We start from the raw sequence: 15,849 nt of genomic DNA, 5'->3' as shown, positions 1-15,849 counted from the left end.
CGGGACATAGTCGCGCAGCGCTCTGAACCCCCGTTGTCGGGCTCACTCATGGACGTCTTCTCCCATTCCTTCGCTCACGGTATAGAAGCATCTTCTTCGTTACCACCTTACCCATCAGCATGCACAACCAGTATCTTCCCCTTTAATTATCTGACTGTGTTCACTTTCACTCTATGTGCAGCCCAACCTTTTCAGACCCTTCTAGTCGAGAACTTCTACAGGACCAAGTTCTAGTACTTCATTCGTAATGTACGTACACATGTGAGATGTGACCAAAAAAAATGGAAGAAGACGCGGCAGAAAACACATTAGACCGGGAAAATGCGACTTTCCCAAACTTGTCCCGGCTGTCACACGGCAGCATCGTTACCGCACATGGGCTATCTGCAGTGCAACATCATGTAGTTCGTATCATAGACATTCTGCAACACGCGTTTTATTTTGCCAATACACGTAGATTATATAAATTGAATACGGTCGGTGGCACACACGCGTTCGGTGGACCAAATTCGGGATCGAACAATCCGCAGTGTACTCTAGTCATGTTTATTCAACCACTGTAATAAGCATAGAGACTCGATGAAGAAGCTAAGGATTGTGGTTGATGGTGGATTGACCGGCAAGAAAAAATATAAACCAAATATACAAGGCAAAAAGACCCCCCGCGCCTCTCCCGCTAACACATGCGCCGACAGATCTGCCTTTCTTCCGTGATACAATTCATCCTATTCGCGCCCGCGATCAGTCCCTTTTGCATGCCTAGCGACCTCTATCGACCACCGAGATATGCAACAACGGACGAATTTTCTATAGAAACCGATATGTTACGTCATCACCCCTTTCATACCTCCTCGTCACTGTCATCGCCCAGGAGCTCGCCTTCATCCTCATCCACAATGTCGTAGTCCGCTCTTCCTCTTGCAAAGCTGTCCCTCGTGGTGAACCGGCGAGGACCGCTTCCACCCAGCCAGCTGTACCTGCCTGCGCTCCTGCCAGTAAACTTTTCGACCAAGTCACTGGCGCTGCGCCAGACGGCTGCAGCCACAAGGGGCAATGCGCTTATCACGGCGACCATGGCGGACACCGCAATGACAGGATACTTGACCCAAAGCGTCTCGCTGTCGATCGTGTGTTGTTCGCCGAGTCGGATCTGCCCAAAGTTGTTTTGCCAGTTTCGCCACACCCACCAACCAGCGGCAGCCGCAAGTCCAATGGGAATCACCACAGCGAAGAATATGGCAACGCCTGACACGCGATGTGCTTTCTCGAACTCTTCTTCGTGACCGGGGCATACTACGGGCTCGCCAATCTTGTCGAGTTCTTCGCCACCCTGGCAGGTTGTGAGTGGGATCTTGCGGAAGCCTGAAGGTTGGTAATATTCAATTTTACTCGGGTTCTCTTTGCAGTACTGTTCCATAGAGACAGGCTGCAATCCCTTGACGAGCACACACTGGCCATGGTTATCCATCTCATAGTTATAAGCACTGTGCCATGTTAGCATCCATATTATGGCATTCACAGGCTTCGATTTTCACTCACCACTCGAAATCCTGCCTTGTGCAAGTACAGTTATCGTTCTTGTAGACATGATTAAGCTTCTCGCTGTTGAAGCACGTCCTGTCCGTCTTCTTGCGCAGGTAGTAAGTATTGTGGCCAAAGAGACAACCGTTTGGCTGCTTAGGGTGCTTCGGAGTCCACAGTTTGTAGTCAGACTTGTCCTCATTGTCTGCGTCCACCTTGCAATGCTGGTCAGTCAGTCCAGAGAAGTCCACATTGACAGTGAACACCTCGTCTCCTTTGTGACCCCACAACAAGAAGTTACGCGAGGCTCCCGAGCGCAGAGTCGTGACGTCATTGATCGAAACCTCGGTATCTGAAAACTGATAGTCTTTCCACGAGTTGCCCTCATCCAGTGTGTAGGATATTGTTTTAGTCTGAGTTTCACGTTGAGCCAAAACGATGATGGATCCCTGGTCACCAAATGACCATACCCAGCGTCCCTTCTTGACCATTTTCCAGCTAATACCGGCGTCGGTTGTCATGAAAGTATCGGCTTCTTTGCTCTCACCCAGGATTGGGCCAACGTTGCCCCACCCGAGCATAATGCCTACAGCAGACTCAGACGAGTATGTCTTTCGGTGATCGTCGCGTTCCGTGTAGCCATGGAGGTGGAGAGCGCATCCTTCGTCTCCGTTGCCGCCGCGGCAGCTGAAGGCTTTACCGTCAACGTCTGCCTTTGGCGGTGGGAGGAAAGCCCACTCGGCTCCATCGTTGTGACTGATCTTAGTCTGCAATCGTTTTGGATCATCGCTGTCTCGATTCTCAACAATGTTGACAAGTACGACGCCTTGCAGTCCTAGCATCTTCTCGAAGTCTACGTAGTAATTGTTGTCGCAGTTGGCGTTGGAAAGGCTCGTAACGTACGATGTGCCGTTCGAGTTACTCTTCATGATGCTTCCATATCGCCGGTTCTCATTGGTCTCAGTAGAAACAAAAAGATTGATGGCGTGAGTTGAGCTGTCCAACACGGTGTATGCGTGCTGGTGGGGGACCTCGAAGTTGTATGGGAAATGTGCCGCAGCGTACTTTTCGCCATCGATGCTAGTCAGAGCATTCAGGGTGCTTGCAGTCTTGTTCTCGGTCGCAACCACAATGAACTCGGCCATTGTGGCGAAGTCCTTCACGTTATCGAGCTTTGCCTCCAGCTTCTCCACCTGTATATCTGCGCTGAAAGACAGCTGCAGGGGGTTGTCTCCGTCATTGTCTTCTCGAGTATTGGCGAGACACAAGATTGAGTTCGGCTTTCTGTCCTTGTATGCAGACGAGCCAGTGAACTCGCATTTCTCGGAATAACGCTTCAGCGTGTGCCAATTGTCGCCTCGGTCAGATGAGTACGAGGCCACTCCGTAGCAGGCTGTAGAGTCTGCAGAGCTGCCCTCAGGACATCTCTTTCCATGCCAGATTAGCCAGTCTCTTCTGTCAGGATGGAAGGCTAGCGGGTTTCGGCGAAGGTCACCCACGGGGTCCGGAGCCTTGAATGAATCGAAATGCCGGCCGCGATCCACCGAGTAGAAGACCTTCCCGTCAGGCTGCACAAAGAAAACCATATCTTTGATGTATGGATGTGTGACAATACCCCAGATTTTCTGGTCTTTTAACACCTTGGGTGATTCCCAGTTGACGCCGTGATCGTGGGTGATTTGAATGTCTCCAGGCATTCCTCCAAGGCCGCCAGCAGTCCTCTTAACAGGCCTCATGATGATGGTCTCATCTTTTTCGGTACTTGACTCACCCCGCTCAAGGTAGTGCTTTTCGAAGTAATCGTAGTTGCCCTTGATGGGGTGTTGATTATGGGCAATGTTGCCACTTGCAGGGTCAGCTGGTGGCGATATGACCTCTGAGCATTTCCATTCTCTTTCTTTGTCCTTTTGCTCGCCATCCTTGCGCTTGCATTGGTTTCCGGGGATGAGACGCCAACCCGATGATCCCATGAATGTGTCGTCTTGGTTTTTGCATTTTTGTCCTTCAGGCACAATGGGCAAACCCTTGAGCTCGCATTTATCACCGTTTCTGACAAAGTTAAAATCACACTCAAAGTCGGCGTCAGCACACTCGCAACGAGATGTTTCCGGGACGGGGTCCTTGAACTCTTGCTTGATGAAGCACTTGGCGTCCTTCTTGCGCCGGTGATACATCTGCGTGTGGCCCATGATGCAGCTCGGCTTCCCTTCATCGTCAACACGTGCGTTCCATTCTTCCATGTCGCTTTCCGTGCAAGTAGCTTCATGGAGACCTTCGAAGTCGATAGAAATGACATGGAACTTAGGGTTTTCCGAAGATCCGGATTCGCCAGTGAGCACGAATTTAAGGCTGGTAGAGTCTTGAGTAGTGGTTAATACCCAAGGCGTAATCTTGAGCCCGTCGGGGAGTTCCACAGTTGCCCAATTTTTGCCGTGATCAAGTGAATATTTGACCTCACCTACCTTGTCCTTTCTGTCACGGACAGCGAGGAGAATGGAGCCCTGGTCACCGAATTCGTATTTGTGCGGACCATCAAGGCCTTTGATCCAAGTCCTGCCCGCATCGTCAGATACGTAGAGGTTAGCCTCATTGAATGGGCCCAAATAATCGCCCACGTTGCCATTGCCCATGACGAGACCCGGAGCAGGACTCGAAAAGACGCGACCAACATTGTTCAGCTCCGTCACGGAGTGCAAGTGGATCTCCTTATCGCCGGCACGAACAGCCTCGAACGATCTTCCGTCATCAAACGTGATCTTGGTCTTGATCTTCTTGGTAGCGGCAGGGTCTTTCTCCACGGCTTCAAAGTTGTCGACTTGATTTACTAGGAATATCCCCTGAATACCTGATATTTTTTCAAAATCCACATGCCCCATAATGTTTCGGTTGGTGTGCTCCATGTTTCTGGTGAAATATGTGCCGTTGGAGTTGCTAGTGAGCATAACGCCCATCGGGTTCGACGGTCGTGCCGTCATAACATCAACCTGGATACTGTAATTGGTGCCCTCGAGAACTGTGTACGCTTCCTGGACAAGGCGGTGGTCGCTCGGGAACTCGGCTCGGTGCCATTTGAGGGTATCGTCGGTGACGTACAGGGCCATCTCGTCGGTGTTTTTCGAGGCGGTGGCAACGAGCAGGTACTTTTTGACCACAGCCATGTTGACAACACCTTGAACGCTACTGAAGCCATTGAGGTCCGGCTCAAATTCCTGCACTTCGCCACCGGATTCTGCCGTGGCGCTGAAATAGTTGTCCGAAATCAGTAGCTGATTGTCCTCCTTGAATAGCGAGAAGCTGCCCCTCACTATGCACAAGATTCGTTGGGAATCGAGATCTTCAGAGCCGGTACTGAACAAGTCCGACGACTTAGCCCACCAGCAGCCGGCGGTGTTGCCACGAAGGAACTTGGCGTCTGACTCGAAGCCATCGGTGGTGTACATAACTACTTCGTCGCAGAAAATGCTCTGGCAGTCCATCCCGTTGAACAAGATGCGGTCCGGGTCCGTGGCATGGAATATCAGCCAGTCGCCACGGAAGATGCTCAGCTCGGCATCTGTGAAGAATGTATGCCATGTCTTGCCCCGATCGTGCGTCCTCCAGTGTGTGACGCCCTTGGTCAGGACGTATGCGCGATTCGAGTCGTATTGGTGCATGATCAAGACGAAGGCCTTGTCGATTTCGTCGACCTTTGCCCAGGTTGCCCCGGCATCTGGAGACCTCCAGATGGCGCCGGCATTGAGATCTTGAAACAGAACTACGTCGGAGTCCTGGAAGTAGTTGAGATTCGTCGGGAAATGTTCGAAGTCGGTGGCCTTGACATCCGGCGTGTTTTTAGCCTCGGTCTTCGATATCATCAGCACCTGCCAAAGAAGTAGTGTCACCAGGAGCAGATTCCGCCATGGCGAGGCTGTCACCCCTGCCAGAGCTGCCCTGGCCGCCCTCATGATGTCTTCGTGGTGAGGCGGAACTTGATGACCATATCAAAGTCGATAGAGCTTAGCTTCCAAGCTCCAGGCTGACTGACGTGGAAACGTTATGTCAAACAAATGAATATGGCACTGCCGATGCGAAAATCGGGTGCGGAAATATTGAGTTGCGCGGTTTGCAAAGCTATCGAATGGTACGAAAACGCAGGGTGGTGGCTTTAAACACAAAGTTGAGAAATATTCGTCAAAGGGCTTGCGTGTACACCAAGCTAACAGTAGGCTCTGGAACGTCGCGACAAGTGTCATAATGGAGTCTTAGCTTTGCGCCCGATCCGTAGTGGGTAATCGCACTTCAAAGTGTGGCCCCGCCTAGCGTAAGACCCACACTGGACCCAGCTCCTGCTTGCTGAAGACCAATTGTTTTCGGCTTTCTTGTTTTAGAACAACTGGAAGTTGGAGACGGCCTGGCCACTGCAGCATCCATGGACGTTGCTATTGATAACCAATATGAAAAGTGGCTGTGGATCAGTCCAATATGCGCTGCATCGTGACAATGAATTGTTCTCATCCAAAAGCTATCAAGCGATATCTACTCATTGCCAACACACTTGCCAGGCGCATCAGTGTTGAGATGTTAGCGAATACTGCAATTCGTCCCGCATTCGGTTCTGATCTGACGAATGACAGTCTTCAAGCAGTAAATAACACAGAGGAGTTACTTCGAGTAAAGTGCAGGCCCTCAGCCATCAACGTTATAGACTGCATCATATTTGCAATTAATCTTTCAGTCGTGTCATCACTTCATGAGAACCAGAGTTGGTTAACAGACAGAACTACTGGAGTATTGCCTTCATCTTATCATGTCTGCATAGCGACTGTTTCAGTGTTAAAGTCTATCTCCAGCAGAATTGAAGACACGGCTAAGTGACTTGACACGGGCCAGCCGCCTGCCTCAGAGCCTTCAGTAGCACAAACACAAACAACTTGAAGATATTCCCATGCCTCTTGGTCGACTGAGTGGTCAAGTGTCAAATTACCACGAGCAAGTTTCACATCTGCCTTCAAGCGTAGAGATACACATCAAGTGGTGAATGCATTCAAGTAGAGTACTACTGTCAACTTACGTAATTAGTACGTGAGTACCGAGCAAGATGGATAGAAAGACCATCACTCATCCCTCATTATGCCCCAAGGGCCAAGCAAGCACAACCCAGTCGCTGAACCCCCCAGACACCATATCATCCTCATCAACAAGACAAGCGACCCCATCCCCTCTTCCATCTCAAAACTCACCCTGACCATGACCATTTCCACCACCCTCCCCATACCCATCACCCCCATAAACCCTCCCCTGAACCTCTCCCTCCACAATAAGCATATCCCTAATCCCCTGCGGGACACCCAACCAATGCACTAAATTCCGTCCCGCACTCACGACCCTCCACAACAGTATCTCTTCCTCCTCATCTTGACCTAAGGACCACTGATTGCAATCCCGGGGCATCGCGACCGTCTCACCCCACTCCAGCAATCTAGCCATATCATCTACTGTCTGCCGCTCGACGTTCAGCACGCTGAGCCGGTTGCACTGCGAACCTGCCCATAGCATGCTACAAATACTGCTGATGTTGTTGAGGAGGCTGTTGGTGGGTTGGGTGATGAATAATAGATCAGCGGCTGAAGAAAGTCGTTTCTTGTCGCCATTGCCGTTGTTTTGTTGATGTTGTTCGTGGGCACGGCTGCGTCGAGTGCCGTTGCTGCTAATGCCTGGGATGTGGTCGTAGTTGGGGTTGCTTGGAAGAGGAGGATATGGATGAAGGGGAGTGGGAGTGGAGGGCTTGCGCGGATTTCTCGGTTCTCGTACTTTCTTGTTGGTCTCGTGCGAGGTGATGTATGTCTTCGATGCTTCGAGGCAGATGCAGTGGACGGCGTCGACAACAGCGAGGGTGCGTTGGGTGTGGCCAGAACCACTGCTGTAGATGCTGATGGTCTGGCTGCAGGTGCTGTCCGCCATGGATGGGGCATTGGACACCCTTCTGCCTGCAGCCTGGTCTGGCCTGTCCATCTGCTTCGGAAGATGGTGAACGGCATGAGGAGGAGTGGCAGGTGCATCATTCAATGAGTATGGATTGTAGACTTCTTGTATTGCGCCGCGTATGCACAGTGTTAGACGTGGGAAGCTGGGTGGGCTAAGGCTGTTAAGATGAGTTTCTGGATCCGGGGGGCCGGTGCTCAGGGGCGTGTCCGGCTGATCTGCATGACCTGAGTGGCCAGCATGCTGACTGTCCATACCTCCATCGTCAGTTTGAGCTCGTTGACTATTCATGGTATTTAGAGCGCTGGAAGTACGATGTTCAAGCAGGTTGGGAGCTGGACGGCACGAGTTCTGATAGATGAACGCGCTTGGCGATGCCACAGGCGTCATGTTGGTATTGGTGGGTGGGGAGCGCTGTAAGTGACATATGACAGGATTGGGCTCTTATTAAGTACGCCGGTAAAGGAGAAGGGACATGGTTTTCGTGAGCTAGAGTATTCTGGAAGCCTAGCAACGAAGAAGACTTATCTTCATGCAGCCTAGAGTAATTGCATAGGGAGGAAGCAGCAAGAAACACAGGGCGGACAAGCGGACAGCCGGACAGTGATGCGAAACAACCATGTCTTAATCTCATTGTCTAATGTCTAAGTGTTCCAGATTACAACCCTTCCGTCGACACCACTTGCTTTACCAGTTGTCAGTATGTGAGACAACTTCAAACGTCAGAAAAAGGGAGTGGACTTACTGCTGAACTTGCTCACAGAGTCACCGCTGGATTCGTAGACCCGGAGCGTCGAGATTGTGTTCTGGTGGATAGTCTTTAGTTGCGTGTCGTCTTTGGCCTTGCCCTTCAAGTCCATCTGCTTGAACATATTCAGGGCAGATTCTTCTCGAGCATCGCCCAAACCAGGTCTTCCCTTGGATTCCAGAGTGCCAGCCAACTGCCATCCAGACTCGCTGCCTCTGAAGCGGAACGCCTCGCAGTCGTAACCCGCAGCAATGATCTCGGACTCTCCATTCCAGATCAAGCTCATGAAAGGCAGCAGTTGAGTGCTGATGCTAATGACGGCCTTGGGTGGTTGTTCAGGGCCGCTAGGGTAGACAACAGTGATGCTGCTGTCATGTGCAGAAAAAGCGAGAGCGTCACCGCTTGGGGAGAAAGCAACAGAATGCACCCAACCAGCTGAGTTGTTTAGGAACTCGCCACACACAGTGTTGAACGGCAGACGCTCTCCCCAAACACCTGGATCAGGTCGGGCATCGACGCCTTTGATGAAGGCCGAGAACACTCTAGCATGGGCATCGGTAGATCCGGCAGCCAGAAGGACAGAGTTCGGATGCCAAGACACAGTGGTGATGGTGCTCCTGATGGGCTTCTTGAGATGCTTCGACACCCACCAGTCGTTTTCCTCTTCGAAGTAGCAGATGGCTATGACTCTGTCGCCAGAACCAACCGCAAACTTGGTCTCGGACGGTGACCATCGTACAAATGTTGCTGCTCGGGCGATACGTAGCAAGACAAGAGTAGGCTTGTAGCCAGTGGGAGACGGTTCCCATACGAGGGCATTGCGATCTAGGCCCTATGTTAGAGCTAGGCCTGAATCATATGTCCTGGAAATGGTAGCAATCCAAACCTTGCGAGCAGGTTACGATACGGCCACTGTTGGGAGCAATGTCCACGCCGGTGATAGTCTTGTCATGGCCCTTTAGTTCATCCTTGAGCTTGAAGGCACCGCCAACTCTCCCGTACAGCTCAAGGGAAGTATCTTTGGCAACGGCAAGGGTTTCGCGATCGGCCGAGAAGGAGTGGTCGGCAATGGGGTGGTGGAACAGATGATGCACTTCTGGTGGCGCCATTTTCAGTGAGTAAGTGGTAGGAGGAGCTCTCTACTACCACGTTGATGTTAGAGCTGGAGTCTGTGTGATGTAAGAGAACCGTGACGCTGGCTGGGAGTTGTCGTGGAGCCTTGAATGCGGGCGGTGGGGCAGCGTTGCAAGCTACCACTTGGAGGGGTTGTAAGCCACATTTTGTGGCTGGGACATTCAAGACCTTGGATCTTTTGACTTCTCCGAGTCCAAAGTTGCTAGGAGAAATTGAAGCTCAAACATCACGTCGAGGCCAAGACGCACAGATATTTGAGCACTAAATTGCTGTCGTCACCTCCAGTCGCTCTTGCCCATCCGAGTCCGTACAATTGCGAGACACACCAAAGGACTAGCGAAGTCCTGATCCGCCATGGCATCAACTCGACCAGCAGCAGCTCCCCAAGTTGGGGGCAAGTTGCCTCCAATCCCCCCCAACCAGACGTGAGTACCCCTTTGCTTCCATACTGCCATGTTTTGTAGCTAACCAATTTGCAGCCTCTATGTTACCAATCTCCCGTCCGCCAAGATCCAGAAAGACGATCTGAAAACAGCTCTATACATGTTGTTTTCCACGTACGGCCCGGTCCTCGACATAATCGCACTCAAGACCATGAAAATGCGCGGTCAAGCTCATATTGTGTTCCGCGACACGCAAGCGGCTACACAGGCAATGCGATCCCTAGAAGGCTTTAAGTTTCTTGGGAGAGAAATGGTACGTTCTCACCGAGTCTGTTGTCATTCGCAACGCTAACTAGTACGTCTTTTCTGTAGAGAATACAGTATGCAAAATCCAAGTCGGACACGATTGCAAAACTTGATGGAACATATAAGATGCCAGGGACGGCTGCCGCAAACGTCGAGATGACAGAAGCTCAGCAGTCCATTTTCAATGCTCCTGCGCCTGGAACAGCCCCTGCAATCGCACCCGCTGCACCACATGACTTGCCTTCGAAGCCTTCGAATGTTGCAGATGATGCTGCACGGGGTCAGAAGCGCACACGTGCCGAAGAGGAGGAGGAAGAGGACAGTGACGAGGATGTTGCCATGGAGGAGGACAGCGATGACGAGTGATGTGCGGTCAAAATACCGCCGCGTCGAGCGCATGAACGACACCAATACCTCGCTGGCAGCTTGGGCGGCTAAGACGTGAACTTGGTCAGAATCGACGCATCACGAATGTCGAGTCATGGCCATCTCTTTTGGTACCCAGAGTCCAACACAACCGCCCACCAAACCCAGCCAGACCATCAGGTAATCCTCCATGGGACAGTCGAATTTCGCCATGGCATCTCCCAAAAGGCACGGATGAACGAAGAAAGATGGTACACCCGTGACAGGATGATGCTACGAAGTCACGTTAGCAATGAGGTAGACCTAATATACTCCTGGAATATAGAGTACAATATTGACTCGTTCGCACAGCTACACCACGGAAAGACTTACATCTGCCGAAATGCCCCCTATAGGGCCTGCCCCTCGCAGGGCTTCTTTAAACTGGTCTGGTACCAGCCGCCGGAAGACAGTGTCCATGTTCAACGCTAGCTCGCCAGCAGGCAGATCGTGCAAGCTGAACCATAAGCATGGTGCACGATATGTTGGGTGAAGATGGATTTCGTATTTGACGTGACCAAAATTTGGCCGACAAGGGTCTTTGAGAACCTCTTCCTGGCATGAGTGAGTCTCGTGATTGGAGGGTTTGGGGACGCATGAGCCTACAGGATCAAAGTCTTCTACCTCCATCATAGCATCATCCGCATCGGGATGGTCGGCCTGTCTATGACTATTACCCAACGAGAAGCTGCTCAGCTGAGATCCCAAGTCCCCCAAATCGGTAGTGTCTTCAAGGGGACGAGTGATCTGAAGAAATGTGGCGTAATCCGAATCAGTCCCAAAGGATATATCAAGCGCATTGTGGACGTTGAGCCTCCATTCTTTCCGGAGAGGACCGAGTGTAGCCTGACAGTATCTGTTGTCCAGATGATGACAAGCTTCTGCGAACTCTTCCTTGGTGAGGTACGGGTAACAGTGGTAACTTGACCGGTGTTGGCTTGGCTGATGCATATTGCGATTTTGCGTCGACTATTCAGACTCCAGTTCTCCTATATTTACGAGTCAGCCCTGTGACTTGTATAAGTGATTGTGACAACTACCCCAGACAGTCTCGGGCACAAAACTCGTTGGCCGGTTCCAGGGGTGCAATTTCCCGTCACGAGCGAGAACAGATGTTCCACGTCTGGGTTGCTTTTCGTATCCCAGCCAAGAATTATATGTGATGCTAGTTGTATATTTGTAGATTCGCGTATACTCGACCCAATGTCTGGAAATTTGCTTCGATCTGGGGTTGTAGCGGGACCCTGACTGATTTAGGCTTTGATGCAAAGAGTTTCAACTTGACTTATGGGATGATCTGGTGTCAAATAGAGGCTTGGTTACTTAAGTGAGTAGATATCCAAGTGAGTTTAGTCAAGTACACCCCAAATCTGCCCGTCTTACAACCAGGGTAACTCCTGACTGAACAAGAACCCCGAGTCGTTGCTTTGCTTCCGCTTCACTGCAGCTTCTCGGTAGTGGGACTACAAGAACTCGGCAGATCGGGTCCTAAGATGCCGGTTTCCCGGAAAGATCGTCCAAAATGTGTCCTCTTCCAACTTTATTAGAAGTCAATTGGCGGCGCGTTAGCGCATCAGACATTGACCACGCTGAAATGTGAATTACTCTTCACGGGTACCAGGTTGGGTAAGAACTGATAGCTTGAGTGGACGTGCGTCGCTTCTCTTGGTCAGACGCAAGCTAGTCATAGACCTTTATCTTGGGTCGATTGCTGGCGGTTGCAGTCGCACGCTCATTACAACAACGATTGAATCAATGTTCATGCCGGTGCTCGCAACTCTGTGAAAGCATTCCTCTCGCAGCCAGCTACCACGATCGTTGTCGCTTCGTTTATTGAATTTTTGTATCAAGTAAGAGATGCAGACCCCGTTATTGTAAACAACTAACAAGTGACATTTGAGTAGTTGCTGTACTCTGTGCCTCTGTACCACTGACTAGAAACGTGCCTGCGTAGCCTTGTGCTTCTTCACAGGAGTTGAGGTCCGTCGAAAGCAGGTTGAGACCTGAAGACGAATCAACTTGGCCCCTACTGGCCCCTAATGAATGTTCGCGACCCTTTCAACCTCCATCGACACTCCTCTGCAATCTCAATTCTACGAACGACGGCCACTCGAGCGGCGGCTGGCATAACCGAGAAAGCCGTCGAAGCCGGCGTAAATGCCATTGAAGTTGGCAAGCAGGCCGTCGAGGACATGTCCTTCACGATTCCAAAAAATGTGCCATCGTTTGCGAACCCACAACGGATGGCCGAGGACCGTTTCTTCGGTAGCGGAGCGACATCGTCCTTAACAGCTCGCAATAAAGGCGGCGGCGGCAGCTCCCTCGGCGGTTTCTTCGAAGGCGGACAGAACTCGCAAACGCTCCCAATGTACAAAGACAAGCCGTACGCGTACCCGCCCTCGCAGCGACATCGCCCCTTGTGGCGACGGAAGAGCACGGGCGGGTTTATTCTCGTACTCGTGGCGCTCTTGTACTACTTCGGCGTATTCTCCCGCCACCACGAGTCCGGCTTATCGCGATCAGCGTCATGGAGCAACTGGCTCCAGGGGCCAGAGCCCGAGAGCCACGCCGACTGGTTACATAGAAGAGAGCGCGTTGTTGAAGCCTTCGAGCTGAGTTGGGACGCCTACGAACGATATGGATGGGGTAAGACGTCTCGTTTACCCCAATGGCTTGCTCTGTTGTTAATGTGATGTTTTTTCCCCTAGGCTATGATCAATACCACCCGGTTTCGAAAAAGGGCGCGCAGATGGCGCCGCAGGGTATGGGCTGGATCATAGTCGACGCCTTGGACACCATGATTTTGATGAACCTCACGTCGCGCGTTACACATGCGCGAGAGTGGATCTCCAAGTCGTTGACGTGGGACCAGGATCAGGACGTGAACACATTCGAGACAACAATTCGCATGCTTGGTGGCCTGTTGTCAGCCCACTACCTTGCGAACGAATACCCGCAGCTGGCTCCCTTGGTTGATGACGATGAGGGCGCTCCCGGCGAGGACCTTTACTTAGAGAAGGCAAAGGATCTCGCAGATCGCCTCATGCCAGCCTTTGAAAGTGAATCCGGAGTTCCTTATGCCAGTGTCAACTTAGGCAAAGAGATCGGTCTCCCGTCGCATGATGATGGCGGCGCGTCTTCGACAGCTGAAGCTACGACACTGCAGCTGGAATTCAAGTACCTCTCCAAGTTGACTGGGGAGAGGTTCTACTGGGACAAGGTGGAGAAGGTAATGCAGGTCATCGACGATAATGGCGCAAAAGATGGGCTTGTTCCTATCTACGTCTATGCCGACGGCGGCAACTTCCGAGGGCAGAACATCCGCCTAGGCAGCCGTGGCGACTCCTACTACGAATACTTGATCAAGCAGTACCTCCAGACATCCAAGCAGGAGCCTGTCTACTTGGACATGTGGACTGAGGCCCTGCAAGGTGTGCGCAACAACTTGATTACATACACCGAGCCTTCGGGCTTCACCATCATTGGTGAGAGGCCTGACGGTCTCGATCGCGACCTGTCACCCAAGATGGACCATCTAGTCTGCTTCATGCCCGGAACCATCGCTCTAGGCGCCACCGGCGGCTTGGCCGAGGCCGAGGCCCGCAAGCTGCCGACATGGACCAAGAAGAACAGCGACGACATGCAGCTGGCGAGGGAGCTAATGCAAACCTGCTGGGGCATGTACAAGTACATGGCGACGGGGCTGGCGGCTGAGATTACCTACTTCAAGGTCGGCAAACCGCCGTTGCAGGAATCTGCTTCTCACAACCCGCCGGACGAGTTCGACCCCAGCCCTGACGCAAGGTGGCGCAAGGACTTTTCCGTGAAAAGCAACGACGTGCACAACCTTCAGCGTCCCGAGACGGTGGAGAGCCTTTTCTACATGTGGAGAATCACGGGCGACTCCAAGTACCGCGATTGGGGCTGGGAAATGTTCCGATCGTTTATGAATCATACGGCGGTTGAAGATGGAGGCGGCTTTACGAGTTTGGGGAATGCAAATGTGATCCCATCTCAGAAGAGAGATAACATGGAGAGTTTCTGGCTGGTGAGTACCTACCGAATGCAACTTCTCCTACCCCCGATACCAAGGACAACCTACTAACTACAGGCGTAAATAGGCGGAAACATTGAAATATTTCTACCTCCTCTTCTCCCCCAATGACCTCCTGCCCCTGGACAAGATCGTCATCAACACGGAGGCTCACCCCTTCCCTCGCTTCGAGATGGGTCAACTATTCTCGACGGGATGGAAGCGCAAGCCTCGGGATAATTCTGGAAAGATTATTCCTGATTCAGGAGAGCGATGAAAAAAAAACATGGCAAGATGATGATGGCATGGCATTGATTGTATGCATATCTAGATGCACCGGGCCGATAACGGTCCAGAGAATCTTACGGGCGTTTCAAAGGCCATTGTGGATGCCTTTTTGTGGTACTCGTGTTGTTGAATATTTGGTAGGAAATGATAAATGCATTTCATGATTATGAAAATGTCTCGAGCTTGTTTTATGAGCTGTAACTGAGGGTTTGAGTGAGCATTATAACGTCGCATGAGAAGCAGATGTAAATACTGGACTCAGTACGCACCACTCTCCAAGCATTGATGTTTATCATATATGCCTCGAGCAAGACGTCATTCCATAGCATTTCATGTTCACTCGTCTTCATCCTATATGCCATGCGAACTACGGCATGTCGGATGAACTGGCACCGGTAAAAATAAATAGAGTTGAAGTTTGTATAATGCTGACAGGTCCCGATGGTCTGGAAAAGTCATCCTACATCGGCGGATATTAAGCATGCACATTGAAGTATGAAACTGCCTAGGCCAGCAAACACATATCGCCAGAAGGAAATCAGGCGGTTCCTCTCCACCAACCAAGTAGCCGAGTCTCTCTCTTTCTCTTGATGCATTGCATTATTGTATTGCAGTCCAACTAGACATAAGAAGCCCCGCGTAATCTCGTGCATGGGAGCTCGGATCAACGTGGAGGCGTGGGCGACTTTAAGGTTGCGTGGCAGGTTCAAAGGCTGGGTATCCTTGACCAAGAGATAACTGACAACAGTCTCAGTTGATGATTACGAGCTTCAAGAGAGCATCATTAATTGCAATCTCAGCCAGCATGTAGAGATGGGAATAGAGGCGATTGAATCTTGTTCTGAGATATGATGTAAGCTCCTGCTGGTTTCGACTGACGATCCTGACGTTTCGCAACTGGACTCGACCTGAGTGCCGCGGGGATGGAAGACGCCAACCACTATGTGAGATATTGCTTCAAGCATCATCGTCTCTGAATATGCGACATACAATTCTAAGGCTCCAGGATTGCATCTCCATGGATGACGAGAGCATTCTCGTGTTCACTCGATACAAGTCAAGCAAAGGGA

General features: G+C 51.3%; 6 protein-coding genes across 6 annotated transcripts; 2 read left to right on the top strand and 4 right to left on the bottom strand.

Moving 5' to 3' along the window:
• Positions 1-841: 841 nt before the first annotated feature.
• On the bottom strand, positions 842-5,375 carry BCR38DRAFT_355691 (vacuolar protein sorting/targeting protein PEP1; the record flags this gene model as incomplete). The annotated part of the gene is made up of 2 exons (XM_040856969.1): positions 842-1,484; positions 1,540-5,375. 2 exons carry the CDS (start codon positions 5,373-5,375, stop codon positions 842-844), a joined length of 4,479 nt encoding a protein of 1,492 aa, XP_040710271.1.
• A 1,354-nt stretch (positions 5,376-6,729) lies between these two features.
• BCR38DRAFT_490574 (uncharacterized protein) lies at positions 6,730-7,872 on the bottom strand (the record flags this gene model as incomplete). The annotated part of the gene is made up of 1 exon (XM_040864537.1): positions 6,730-7,872. The coding sequence occupies one exon, from the start codon at positions 7,870-7,872 to the stop codon at positions 6,730-6,732; it is 1,143 nt and encodes a 380-aa protein (XP_040710270.1).
• Positions 7,873-8,126: 254 nt separating this feature from the next.
• BCR38DRAFT_355576 (WD40-repeat-containing domain protein) lies at positions 8,127-9,339 on the bottom strand (the record flags this gene model as incomplete). The annotated part of the gene is made up of 3 exons (XM_040856961.1): positions 8,127-8,167; positions 8,228-9,055; positions 9,117-9,339. The coding sequence occupies 3 exons, from the start codon at positions 9,337-9,339 to the stop codon at positions 8,127-8,129; spliced, it is 1,092 nt and encodes a 363-aa protein (XP_040710269.1).
• Positions 9,340-9,718: 379 nt separating this feature from the next.
• Positions 9,719-10,419, top strand: BCR38DRAFT_355615 (uncharacterized protein; the record flags this gene model as incomplete). Its single annotated transcript, XM_040856964.1, has 3 exons — positions 9,719-9,789; positions 9,844-10,060; positions 10,120-10,419. The coding sequence occupies 3 exons, from the start codon at positions 9,719-9,721 to the stop codon at positions 10,417-10,419; spliced, it is 588 nt and encodes a 195-aa protein (XP_040710268.1).
• Positions 10,420-10,569: 150 nt separating this feature from the next.
• BCR38DRAFT_321857 (uncharacterized protein) lies at positions 10,570-11,370 on the bottom strand (the record flags this gene model as incomplete). The annotated part of the gene is made up of 3 exons (XM_040854774.1): positions 10,570-10,692; positions 10,792-11,013; positions 11,065-11,370. Coding segments are annotated over 3 exons (651 nt in total), but the record flags the coding sequence as incomplete, so codon positions are not given.
• A 1,127-nt stretch (positions 11,371-12,497) lies between these two features.
• On the top strand, positions 12,498-14,768 carry BCR38DRAFT_414436 (family 47 glycosyl hydrolase; the record flags this gene model as incomplete). Its single annotated transcript, XM_040858934.1, has 3 exons — positions 12,498-13,104; positions 13,167-14,506; positions 14,580-14,768. The coding sequence occupies 3 exons, from the start codon at positions 12,498-12,500 to the stop codon at positions 14,766-14,768; spliced, it is 2,136 nt and encodes a 711-aa protein (XP_040710266.1).
• Between the last annotated feature and the right edge of the window lie 1,081 nt (positions 14,769-15,849).

Source organism: Pseudomassariella vexata, assembly GCF_002105095.1.
Source record: "Pseudomassariella vexata strain CBS 129021 chromosome Unknown BCR38scaffold_22, whole genome shotgun sequence".
Lineage (NCBI taxonomy): Eukaryota > Fungi > Ascomycota > Sordariomycetes > Amphisphaeriales > Pseudomassariaceae > Pseudomassariella > Pseudomassariella vexata.
Note: the sequence above shows the minus strand (reverse complement) of the source record. Positions and strands in the feature narration are given on the sequence as shown.